The sequence below is a fragment of the Suncus etruscus genome, chromosome 12 (genome assembly GCF_024139225.1).
Source record: "Suncus etruscus isolate mSunEtr1 chromosome 12, mSunEtr1.pri.cur, whole genome shotgun sequence".
Taxonomy (NCBI): Eukaryota; Metazoa; Chordata; class Mammalia; order Eulipotyphla; family Soricidae; genus Suncus; species Suncus etruscus.
This window is the reverse complement of record NC_064859.1, coordinates 11,446,362-11,458,872: the sequence shown is the minus strand read 5'-3', so window position 1 is coordinate 11,458,872 and position 12,511 is coordinate 11,446,362. Positions and strand designations below refer to the sequence as shown.

Sequence of the window (12,511 nt, the reverse complement as noted above, 5' to 3'; positions counted from 1 at the left end):
CAGATACCACAGCAGCCTTAAGCGTCACATTCCTAACACAAAAATAATGGTAATTTTATTTCTTTTTTTTTTTTTGTTTTTGAGGCCACACCCATTTGCTGCCCAGGTTTTACTCCTGGCTAAGTGCTCAGAAATAGCCCCTGGCTTGGGGGGACCATATGGGACGCCAGGGAATTGAACCACGGTCCTTCCTTGGCTAGCGCTTGCAAGGCAGACACCTTACCTCTAGTGCCACCTCACTGGCCTCCCCTTTTTTTTTTTTTTTTTTGAATAATTTTATTTCTTTATGAAGTGAAATTTGTTAAGTGTAACTAACTGAATTTTACTTTTGACTGACTGAGACTTTTCATATAAATACATTCATAAACGATAGAGAAACAAAGCTTCCGCTGGACCATCTGTTCCAGTTTCAGATTCTAGCACTAAGCACACACGTAGAGCTCTTTAAATATTAACAAACTCTTTCAGAATGCATTTTTAGTTCACCCTTTCACTAACAACGATCTCTCAGCAACCCTTTGCAGTAAGAACTATTACATCCCCATTTCACAGCTGAAGAAACTGGGTTGAAGGGCCCCAGTCACAGGCTCACAGGTATGTCACACCACGAGGCAATTGCAAGAGTGACCAAAGCCTCCTGCATTGGAACTCGGAATCCTGGAGAAGGACTAGCTGGGACCAAGGAGACTGAAGGCCTCAGATATTTGATAAACCTGCTATAACCAATGACTCCCCAAGGGGAAATGGAGCACACAGACTGCCTGGCTATGCCATGTGATTTCAGTCCCCAACGCCAGGAGCCATCTTCCCTAACACCAAGGCAAGAACTGACCCCTAGGGTGGTCATTAAATAACCAATGCTGCCCACCAAGAACCATCTTTACTTTGATTCAAGTATTAGAGGAGTCAGGAGGGAGGAAGGCAGAGACTCGGGCAAACTTAGGTGCAAGTGAAGTCATGTAGGCCAGTGCCATCCCCAACCCTTTCATTGCCTTCCCAGACCTTCTCTCCCTATTGGAACTGAATGCAACAGGAGGCTTCAGACAACAGCAAATTTCCTTGGAAAAAGTCCACAGGGACAGGGGCATGGGATGTGACTCAAGTGGTAGAGCATCAGTCTGGCATGTCTGAGGTCCCGAGTTCAATCCCCCAGTTATGTGTGTGTGTGTGTGCGCGCACACACACACACACACACACACATATATACTTATATACAAACACAGATACACACACCCAACCCTCACAGAGTTCAGCCTCGGGCAGGCTGTGTGACTTCAGGCTTGGCCTGTCTCAGGAGACTGCAGCACCTGAGGCTCTATGCAGAACATCAGTATATAGATTCTGGGGTCAAAAGACAGTCACAGTCCTGCAGTCCAACCATCCAATCAAAGGAGAGGCCTGTCCTCCAGGACCCACAGTGGCTACGCTGGAAACACACCAGAAACACCACTTGAGCCCATTTCATTCCCTATAAGCACGTGCCTTGGCTCCAGGGGTTTATAAGGTTGTAGGTCCTAAGCACAAGGCTTCTCACAAGGCCACTCAAAGGCCCAGACCCATAAGGCCCAGCTCCAGACCAGGCCCCCAGGGCAGGCTGAAGAGTTCCAGACAGATTCTGGTGGTCAAGCATTCAATGCCATGCCTCTGGGCAGTCTCTGGATCTGTGGATTGTACAGGAGTTAACTCCTTCATGCCCAGTCCCCCACAATGGCAGGCACCTTTGGTTTTTGAGCCACACCCAGCAAACTCAGGGGCTACTCCTGGCTCTGTGCTCAAGAGTAATCCCTGAAGGTGTTCAGGAGAACTACTGCAGAGCCTGGGCTCAAACCAGGGTTGGCTGCCTGCAAGGTAAAGCACTTTCCTGAGAACCACCAGAGATGCCCTCTGTGCCCTCTCCTCCCCAGCATCCACTGTGCCTTTTGCCTACTGTTCTAAGTGTAAACAGCAAACACAACTCCATCCAGTGTTCCTTTAATCTCTGCTTCCAAGAGAAATGCCAGTTTTCCTAGCTTTCACAATTAAACTTATATATGAGGTTCTGGACTGGAGCGTAGGGCACTTGCCTTGCATGTGACAGACCTGGGTTCAATCCCTGGCACTCCATATGGTCTCCAGAACCTCCCAGGAGTGATTCCAGAGTGCAGAGCCAGGAATAAGCCCCGAACACCACTGGGTGTGGCCCAAAAACAAATAAATAAAAAAGCTTATACATGATATACAGATTATATGCCTACCTGTATATCAATATATATATTTGGTTTTAAGGGCATACCCAGCTGTGCTCAGGGCTTACCCCTGACTCTGTACTCAGGGATCACTCTTGGTGGGCTGGTCAATCACATGCAAGGCAAGAGCCTTACCTGCTGCTCTCTCTCTTTCTCTCTCTCTCTCCAGCCCCCATGATCAAGCTTATAAATCTTGTTTTAAGAGCTACCAAGGTAGGCTGGAAAGAAAGTGCAACAGGTCAGAGCATATGATTAGCATGCAGGAGGCCCAGGTTTAATTCCCAAATACCTTGCTAGGAATAGCCTTGAGCACTGCCAGGTGTGGACTAACACCCCAACTCCACCCTGAATCAATGAAAAGCAAAACTCTGCTCTAAAATCCCAAGATGTTCCTCTGTATGGCATCTCAACACTTGATACATTCATTATCTGGAGTTTTCCAGCCCCTATCACCTGATGTTTTTTAAATCTAATGTTTTTCAAAGTGACTGGCTGAAGCTTTCAGTACAGTTTGTTAAAAATGAGGATCTGTAAAATAAAAATCTACGGGTTGTGAAATCACCCCAGGCACCATGATTTCTAAACCCCATGCAGCCAGGTATAAAGAAGCAGGGTAGTGGCAAAGAAATAATAAACCAAGCCAGTCAGGAAAGGATGATCATTGTGTCCCTGGTATTTTGCCTCATGTTCTCTGCCTGAGCCAAAAGCTAGAATTCCTTTCTTTATTAAGCCAATTCCCAATATCAAAAGGGGAGAGAGAGAGAGAGAGAGAGAGAGAGAGAGAGAGAGAGAGAGAGAGAGAGAGAGAGAGTACCTACCCAGTGGGCTTTTACACACATCAAAGGAATAGGTTTAAGGAAGGAGGAAGTTGGGGGAATGCCTTTGTTTTGGGTTAATAGCTAGTCCCAAGTACTCATCTAAACCCTGGGATGGAAAACTTAAAAGACAAGACAGAAACATCTGTATTTTGTTGTTGTTGTTTTGTTTTGTTTTGTTTCATTGGGTTACACCCAGCAGTGCTCAGAGATTACTCCTTGGCTCTGTGCTCAGGAATCACTCCTGGTGGACTGGAGAACCATATGGGATGCCGGGATAGAATGTGAGTCAGCCACATGCAAGGCAAATGTCCTCCCTACAGTTCCATTGCTCCAGCCCTAAGAGCTATATTCTAACCCCACCACTTCTGTTGTCCATGTTTGGGTTGTGCTATGTATGGTCTAATTCTTAGAAAATCAAGCTATAGCAAGAATATTTAATGAGCTCCAGATTCCAGCACAACAAATTCTTCTCACCCCTTCTTCTTCAACAGCCCCTTTCATCACAACTGACTGTGTCGTTTTCCACAAACCAAAATCCACTTCTATTTTCCAAAGTGTCTCCCTCACCTGTCTTGCCAAAATGGGTCCCCATCCAATGAACTTGTCATTCGATTTTTTGAGGCTGCATGTTTACCTGAACACAATGGAAGATAAAACGCTTAAGCACAACACAACCCAAACCTGGGAGCTTGTGAATACTTCAAATTAAGTGGAAGAATCACAAAACCAAGGTGTTTTATTTTTATGTTAAATAATAGTATTTGGAGAGAAACCTTCTCCTTTCAGGTCCTTTCCAAGAATAACCCTGAGTTTCAGCCAAGCCTCCTGGCCCTGTCCACAGACACTTATTTTACCTCGATTATATGCCCCCCGAGGCTCAAAATGCCCCTTCGGTTCTCATTGCGATAAGCTGCCACTGTCCCCTAGGTCCAACCTTCCTCCCAGAAGCATCAGAATTCTTCCCACCCTCGGACTTACCCCCACTACAGCACCATGCCAAGTCCCTATTTGCCACCCAAGAGTTTCTCCCATCCATTCTGTAGCATTGCCCTTGTGAAACAGAACACCCTGGGTGTCACCCTGATCTCCTTCCCCTTTGGGTAATAAAAAGAAACATCCCTGTCAGAGTTGAGCACAAAACAGAAAAATGAGGATTATCCAGGAATGGAATGAGAGAGAGAGAGAGAGAGAGAGAGAGAGAGAGAGAGAGAGAGAGAGAGAGAGAGAGAGAGAGAGAGAAGAAGGAGGAGGAGGAGGAGGAGGAAGAGATGGGGTTCTTCCCCTGTGACAAGCAAAGAATAAATGCAAGAAATTCTACCCAGAGGTAGGAAGCTCAGAGCCCCTGGCTGATGGGACAGGACAGGTAACCTGGGTCATCCCAGGTGTGCCCTATTTTTGCCTCTCGAAAGAACAATCCAGAAGAGCGAGCAGCACTCCCTCCCTCCATGACTTGAATTGCTCCTCTGATTGGAATCTTTCTGTTTAATGGGTCCATGGCTGCTCTAGTGACTGCACACCTGCTAGAAGGCAGAAGAGAGAACAGCCCTGCAGGCACCTTAACTCATTACAATTAAGATGCAAGGAGCATACCACGAAGCCGCTGGGAGGCTAGGGGTCCAGGTTCTCACAGTTGGGCAGCAGGAAAAGGAGGTGCCAGCCAGACTCTGACCTTCTCCCGACTGTGCGAGTCACATGACCTCAGGTACCCACAAACTCATCTACACTGTACAGTGTCTCAGTGCCATGAAGACTCAATGGCTGTGCAGGCCTGAGCACTCCATGAACCTCTCTGGAGCCCAGTCCAACACAATGCATGTGTGAACCTTAAAAACAGATACCAGCCAACATGAGAGCCCACAGCCCAATGGACATGCTCAGATCAGGGTGGCCTGGGTGCCTGGGTTTCAATGGTCTGGGGCCCCGGCACAACAGCCCCTGTGGCTCTCAGTTGCATCTCCTTGTCAACCCCAGAGGAGCCCTGCTGTTTTCCACACCTGCCCGCTGTCCAGTGCAACTCTGCAAATAGCCCAGGCTGCTGCTCTTCCCAGAGCGAGGCCTGTTCTTTCCCTTCCAGCTCGAAAACAATAACAACCTCAAGACCACAACGTTTGCGCTTTAGGCTTCTGACTGGAGAGTGACTTTCAGCTGCCTGCAAACAGACACTGCTCTCAGGAGCAAAGAGGCCCGAATACATAGGTAAAGAGGACACAGACAGCATGTGGGGAACCTGGGAGGAAAAAGGAGGCTAAAGGAAAGAGTGGTACTTGGTGGGGTCAGTCTACACATCCCTGGCAGCACTAAACCATGGTTTTGGCAGACGACATCACAGCCATGAGCATAAAGACAAGTGGGCTTGGATTTGATTTTGTTTTTCCAAGTACCCCTCCAAAGGCACCTCCCTGAAAAATTATACAGTGATATACCATGCTGACTCAGATACAACCTCTGACCAGACGTCAACTGCTTGCTTATCTGTGTTCCCTAATTTCAAGGCGATTCCATCCCCTCACCTCTCCACACAGACCACCAGCTCTTCTGAAAATACAGACGCCTGGAGCCACGCTTGCTCACACAAATCATCTGCAAAGAGAGCAAGTCACTTGCTAACTCAACACCTTCCTTCCACTGTTGTCTCTCTGCGTGGCTGGGTACTGACCGAAACTGCAGGCCTTTGGCTGCCTATTTCCAAGTCCCCCATATGCTGTCGCTGTCGCGGTGATCAATAAACTCCATGCCCCACTCAGAAATAGTGTCTCAGTGAACTATCGCCACAGGGGAACAATGCAACTTTCTGGTGGACCCAGCCCTGGTGACCGAGGGCTCCCCAGCTCAGCCATGTCTTGAAACACGAGGATTCTTCTAGGTGGCTGACCAGTGCTCTGTGTGAAAGCAAGCTTGGCTGACATCCTGGCACTCCCAGGGGGGCATGGGAGGCAGCACGTTTTTCTCGGTGTGTCTAAGAAAATGAGCTAAGCTCCCTCTGCCTCCGAAGGACAGAACCAGGCTAGGTGCCTCCAGGGTCGAGGCGATGCAGCACAGAGCCAGAATTGAGGGCTCCTTCCACACTGCACGTTGTCTGTCCCAGGGGAAACACAGTCCCCCACACCGTGGTCTGCAACCAGTCCTCCACAGGCCTCGGGTGGGTCTCCGCAAACCTTCAGCACAGTCTGCCATGCATCTCAAGACACTTGCCTGGCAGCAACCCCCTTCTGGAGACCCTCTTTCCACTTCTGGCCACTCCAGAGTGGACTGTGCTTCCTCTTGGTGCCGAATCCACGCACAGAGCCCAGTGGGTCACCTCGCCTCAGGCAGCACCTCCTTACCCTATCTATCATCCATGCACGCCAAGACCGGGCATCTTCGCCCTCGGAACCCCCTTCTCCACACACTCACCCAGTCCTCGAAGTGGCGACTCCCGTTCTGCAGCAGCTCCTCGAACTGGATGGTGCAGTTGGCCACGAAGTCATCGTAGCCGATGGGAGCGTCGTGGAAGACGGCGAGCTCGATCTTCCTCCCATTGCACACGTCGGTGACGAACTCGTCGTGCCAGGCCGGGCTGTTGGTCTTTTGTTTGGTGGCCGTCTGGCCGATGCGCGAGTCGTCCACGTTGAGGGCGATGTAGGGGTCCAGGAGGAAAGTCTGGGGCCGGGGTCCCACGGCATGGCGCAGCGACCAGGCAGTGGGCTTCAGGCTCACGGCCTCGCAGATTTTGATCTTGAGCAGGCCATTGAACACTACCATGGTCGGGGCGCGGGGTGCCGTCGGGGGGCCCCTCGGTGCGCCGGAGGGCAGGACCCAAGAGCCGGCTCTCTCCCCCGGGGTGTGGCAGCGGCGCCGCAGGCCACCGCGGGGACTCCAGCGGGGGGTCCCCGAGGCGCCGCACCCCGCGCTCGCCGCCTACACCTTGGAGCGCTGCGCCCTGGCGCGGGCGGCTCTCAGCCAGTGCATGGATTTCCTCGCCGGGCTCCTAACGGAAAGCGGGGCGCGGGGGGTGGGCTGGGCGGGGGACGTCCGTGTGGACACGGGAGCGAGTCTCTCTCCCCAAGAGCCGCCTCGCCTGGAAGCCTCGCCTCGCCTCCACCAGCGCCGGCAGTCAGCCGGGCGGCCCCTTCCGAGCCTGGGCGCTCACCTACCTCGCGGCCGCATGATCCATCCCGGGGAGACGGCCACTCCGGGCGGGCGGGCGGGCGCAGCGGGACGAGAACCGGGGGGTGCAGATCCGCACCCGGAGCCGCTCCGCACCCCCCTGCGGCGAGCGGGAAAGGACCGAGGGATGGACGCGGGGCTGCGCCGGGCAGGAAGGAGCCTCCCCGGGGCACGGTCTTGCCCGCTGTCGCTCTGGAGAGCCCCAGGAGCCGCCGCCGCAGTGGGCGATCGGGAGGCGCCCCCGGGCCCAGCCGGGCCGGGCCGGGCCGGGCTGAGCCTCGGCTCCACGCGCGCTCGCGTGGGCTCCGGAGACAGTGGGTCTGGGGGCGCCGATCGGGCACGGGGTCGGAAGCGGGGTGCAGGCCGGCACCGGGCGGTGCGCAGCGCGGCGCGGCGCGGCGGGGCCGGAGACTTGCGCCTGGGCGCGCGCGGCCCCACCTCCTGGGCGCCGGCGCCCGCCCGCTGCCCGCCCGCCCGCGTCCCCGCGCTGTCCTGTCCCCCGGCTGCCGCGCGCCGCCCTCCCGGGGTCCCCGCGCGCCTGCCCTGGCCGTGGCCGCTGCGCGCGCGACTCGCCCTCCCGCTGGTGCAGGAAATGCGCAGGCGACGTCAGTGTGCGAGCTTGTGTGTGTGCATTTGTGTGCATGTGTGTCCGTGTGTGCGCGCGCGCCTGGGCACGCGTGCGCGCCTGCTGGTGGGGGAAAAGAGAAAGTTTTGCCGGTTGGGGGAGCAATTCGGGGGGAAGTCAGACACTCGCTGAGCCCCGAGTGCGCTAGCCAGAAGGGATCTCTCTCTCTCTCTCCGGGCCGGGACCCCCTCTCCACGCCGAATCCTCCCCGGCCGTGCGGAGGGAGAATGCGCTTGGGTTGGGGAAGGAGGGGGTCCACGCACTTGCACCCGAGCCCCGTGGCGCGTCTCCGGTGGCCGGGACTTGGGGTGGGGTGGAATCCCACTCGGGACCCTCCCCCGGCTCCACCCGCGCCCGTCGATCTGTCTGTCATTCCGGGGGCGCTTGTGTCTCCGCCTTGAACTTCGCCCCCTTCCTTGGCCAGCGGGGAGCACCCGCTTTGCTTTGGGGCGCCGTCCCGGCCGGGCAGAAAGAGCGCCCCCAGAACGGAGCTGGGAAGGGGGAGCCTGAGTGGATTGCTTCTTTGGGTTCATGGTTGCTGCGACCGCGTTTGCACCCTGGACCTCTGCTTGCGGGGCTCGAACGCGGGGAGAACGGGAGGGAGAAGAAGGGGCGCCCCGGGGACCCCCCCCCCACACCCCGATCTGCGCTGTTTTCCTCGTAACCTTTAAACTCCCTCGCGGATCACGTGAGGCCGGCCCCGGGCCGCTGGGTTGGAATTCGCTGGGCCGGAGGCGCTTCCCGGGACGCAGACGGCGGGGACGGGGTCCCCACTGGGGTCCCCACTCCGATTCCGCCCCCCACCCCCCGGCGATCTGCAGGCCCCCGGGGTGGGCTGTGCCAAGGGGACGCGGAAGCCGCGGCCTCCCCCTGGGTGCTGCCGGAGCCTGCGAGTTACGAGGAACTCTTAGGGCCGGGCCGGGCCTGGTCAGCCTGAACCGAATGCAAAACCCCCCTCCATCGCTTATGGGAGGGGAAAAAATAAGATTAGCATCGCTTTCGGGGTGTAGGGCAAGTGCGGGTGACCAGGTACAGCTTACGGGTCACCAAACAACAGCTGGCCTGCATCCAAGGGGACCGGGCAGGCCCTGCCCACCACCTCCCCAACCCCGGATTGGCAGATTGCTCCAAGGCCGCCCTGAGTGGGCCAGCCGGGGCCACGGTGCAGACACGGCCTGAGGGAAATTGAGCTCTTGCACATAGAACTGCCAACAGAAAAAAACTCAGCCTGTCCTGGCTGCCCCACCAATGGCTCTTGGACAAAGCAAGAACAGAAGATCCACCTATTCGGGTTTTTTTTTTGGGGGGGGGGGCACACCTGGGGTTGCTCCGAGATCCCTCTTAACCGGACTAGGACTAGGAGAATCATATGGGGTTACTGGGGATCTAAGTCATGTCGGCCCTGAAGGCAAACACAGTCCCTACTTTACTGTTGTTGCTCAAGCCCCTGCTATTGATTTCTTTCTTTGACTTCCCTCACTCGTCCCTCCAGGTTTCCCTCCATCGTCCATCATTCTAACCTTACTAAACTTTCACCTCTTGAGCACCCAAGTAGGGGAAGCAATGCATTTATTATTGTTGTTGTTGTTATTGTTGTTGTTATTATTATTATTATTATTACTACTACTACTACTACTACTATTTATTTATTTTGATTTTTGGTCCGACCTAGCAGTGCTCAGGCAGAAATCACTCCTGGCAGACTCGGGGGAACCATATGGGATGCCAGGGAATCGAACCTGGGCCGACTGGCCATGTGCAAGGCAAACACCCTCTCTGCTGTTCTATTGCTCAGGTCCCTGACAAACTAAGCTTGATCATCTGCAGATGCAGCTGAGAAGCAAGGCCTGTGCTAGCCAGAGGCCCAAGACACAGATATATTATCGCCAAAGAGATTTGGGGCTACCAGAAACAGTGATCTAATAGTCCAGTGAGATCCTGATGCGTGTTTGTTTTGGGGGCCAGTTGCTGGGAAACGACTTTTGGCAGTGCTCAAGGGACCTTGCAATTTAGGGCTCGAGTTCAGGCCTCCTGCCGGCAATGTAGGCCCCCTAGCCTTTGGAATATCTCCCAGGTCCACCTTGAGATACTCTTTTCCAAATCCAAAGTAAAATAAAATCCCAAGCTGAACATAACATGCGAATGCTTGATGATGTTAGGTATCACACTCAAATGCTATTGATAGAACCCCCAGTACATTTGTTATTTGGGATGAGCCCCTTCCTGGCCTAACCCTGGCCTCTCATTCTCTTGGGAAGTTTTGGAAGGTGAGAGTTTCATAAAATCAGGGATGCTTGAGAAATTGGGATTTCCTGGTTTCTCACTTCTTCTTGGGGTGAACCTTATTGAGCAAACAGCAATAGATACAAGATAGAAAAATATTGACCCAAATTTTCCCTCATTAGCATGTTCATCAGGAAATGAGTTTAGGGCACACTAGACTTCTTGGCCCGGTCTCCTATTGGCCCATCTCCTGCAGGGGGTGGAGGGAGACCCTCCCCTGCTGTCAGAATAAATAAGGTATGTGGTCATACCAGGGACTAAACAGTCTTACAATCCATAACCTACAAATGTCCAACCCCGCTGCCTAAGTAAAGACACAGAGAGACAAGGAGGCCTTTTCCAGGGTCCAAGGGCACATCTAAGTGCAATGCCAGATACTCTCTCCGCCCATCTGTCACCTCTCCTGTCAGGCGCCCGTCCTAGGGAGAGCTCAGAGGAAGACAAAACTAAAAGGTTTTGCCAAATCAAATATTTTGTGCTGCACGGATATGTAAGCTACAAGGGATATATGCAATGGAACACAGCTGTAAGGAAGGGTGAAATCGTGTAATTTGCTGCCATGTGGATGGAACCATTAACTCTGTGTTAAATGGAATAAGCCAGAAGAAGAAGACAAATAGAGGATGATCTCACTTAAGTGCCATGTGACTGAAAGAGAGCATGCAATTAGTCAAGGGGGATGCCAAGATCACCCTGGTCCCCAGAGTACAGTAAGGAAGGCAGAAAGGAAAGAAATCGATGAGTGAGGTATGAAGAGAAAAACGAGAAGCTGCAGAGAGCAGGAGTTATTGGGAATTGGTAGTCTAGAAGAATAGTCTAATTAGAGATCAAAACACACCAAAAAGATCAAAACGACACCAAAAAGATGACATCCAAACTGCAACCACCAAGCTTTAAAATATGCCTCTTAGGATGAAGGGAAATGGGGAGAGGGAACCCAAGGATGCTGGTGGAGGGAGATTGACACTGGTGGTGGTGGTGGTGCTGGAACACCGTGCTTCCAAAACTGAGCTAGGAATATCTTTGTTTTTTTTTTTGTTTTTTTTTTTTTTTTGTTTTTTTTTTTTTTTTTTTTTGTGGTTTTTGGGTCACACCCGGCAGTGCTCAGGGGTTATTCCTGGCTTCACGCTCAGAAATTGCTCCTGGCAGGCACGGGGGACCATATGGGACGCCGGGATTCGAACTGATGACCTCCTGCATGAAAGGCAAACACCTTACCTCCATGCTATCTCTCCGGCCCCTAGGAATATCTTTGTAAGTCACGATACTTTTATAAAATGAAAATTTCAAAATAAAATGAAAATGCAGGGGACCAAAACAGCCATATAGGTACAACATATTAGATACAGTGTACGGGGCCGGGCGGTGGCGCTCGAGGTAAGGTGCCTGCCTTACCTGCGCTAGCCTAGGAGACGGACCGCGGTTCGATCCCCCGGCGTCCCATATGGTCCCCCAAGCCAGGAGCGACTTCTGAGCGCATAGCCAGGAGTAACCCCTGAGCGTCACCGGGTGTGGCCCAAAAACCAAAAAAAAAAAAAAAATAGATACAGTGTACAAACATTTAATTTACAATTAGGAATAAATGGTTTTAGTTTCTTTTTTGGGGGTCACACCCGATGGCACTCAGGGGTTACTTCTGACTCTGCAGTCATAAATTGCTCCTAACAGGCACAGGGGACCATACGGCAAGCCAGAATCCAAATCACCATCTGCATGCAAGGCAAATGCTCTACTGCTGTACTATCTCTCTGGCCCCACTTTTAGATATTTTTAAAATAATTATAATAAATTAATAGAGGGGTGGAGGGTGGCATGTCTATAAACTGAAAGTGTTGACTGAGAGGAGGAGATTCAAACTAATAATCAAACTTAAAAAATGTGTTTGTCGGGGCTAGAGCAATGGCGCAGCAATAGGGCATTTGCTACTACAGCAAACTCTGGATGGCTGACCCGGGACAGACTGCAGTTCTATCTCCCAGTGTCCCATATGGTCCCCCAAGCCAGGAGCGATTTCTGAGTGCAGAGTCAGGAGTAACCCCTGAGTGTCACCGGGTGTGGCCCAAAAAGAAAAAAAAAAGTTTGTTAAGGAAGCAGGCAGGGTTTGGGATAGAACCTGGGACACTGGTCTTTCTTCAGAAGATCCAACCTCAAATGTGATGTGAGAAGAAGAAAAAACATTAGGGACCAGAGTGGTTCAGTGGAGAAGGCGTTTGACTTTCACACACAGACCTGGATTTGATCCCCAGCATCCCATATTGTTTTCCCAGCCTGCCAGGAGTAATTTCTGAGTGTAGAACCAGACATAAAACCCGAGTGCCACCAAGTGTATCCCCAAAAATAAAAAAATAAAATATTCAAGGTAAAAGATGTTTTATACACTGATCAAAAAGGACACTTTTATTGTTTGGTTGTTT

At 52.4% G+C, this 12,511-nt stretch overlaps 1 protein-coding gene across 2 annotated transcripts in view; it reads right to left on the bottom strand.

Annotated features, from left to right (window-relative positions):
* The window catches only part of PRKCE (protein kinase C epsilon), a 468,053-nt gene extending 460,598 nt beyond the window's left edge, over nt 1–7,455 (bottom strand). The window contains exon 1 of one of the 2 annotated variants that reach the window (XM_049784348.1): nt 6,437–7,455. In XM_049784348.1, the coding sequence (XP_049640305.1) occupies nt 6,437–6,784 (348 nt within the window). In that variant the 5' untranslated portion in view covers nt 6,785–7,455. The remainder of the gene's footprint in view (nt 1–6,436) is intronic. The other variant, XM_049784347.1, reaches the window with a different exon arrangement.
* Nucleotides 7,456–12,511: the final 5,056 nt, after the last annotated feature.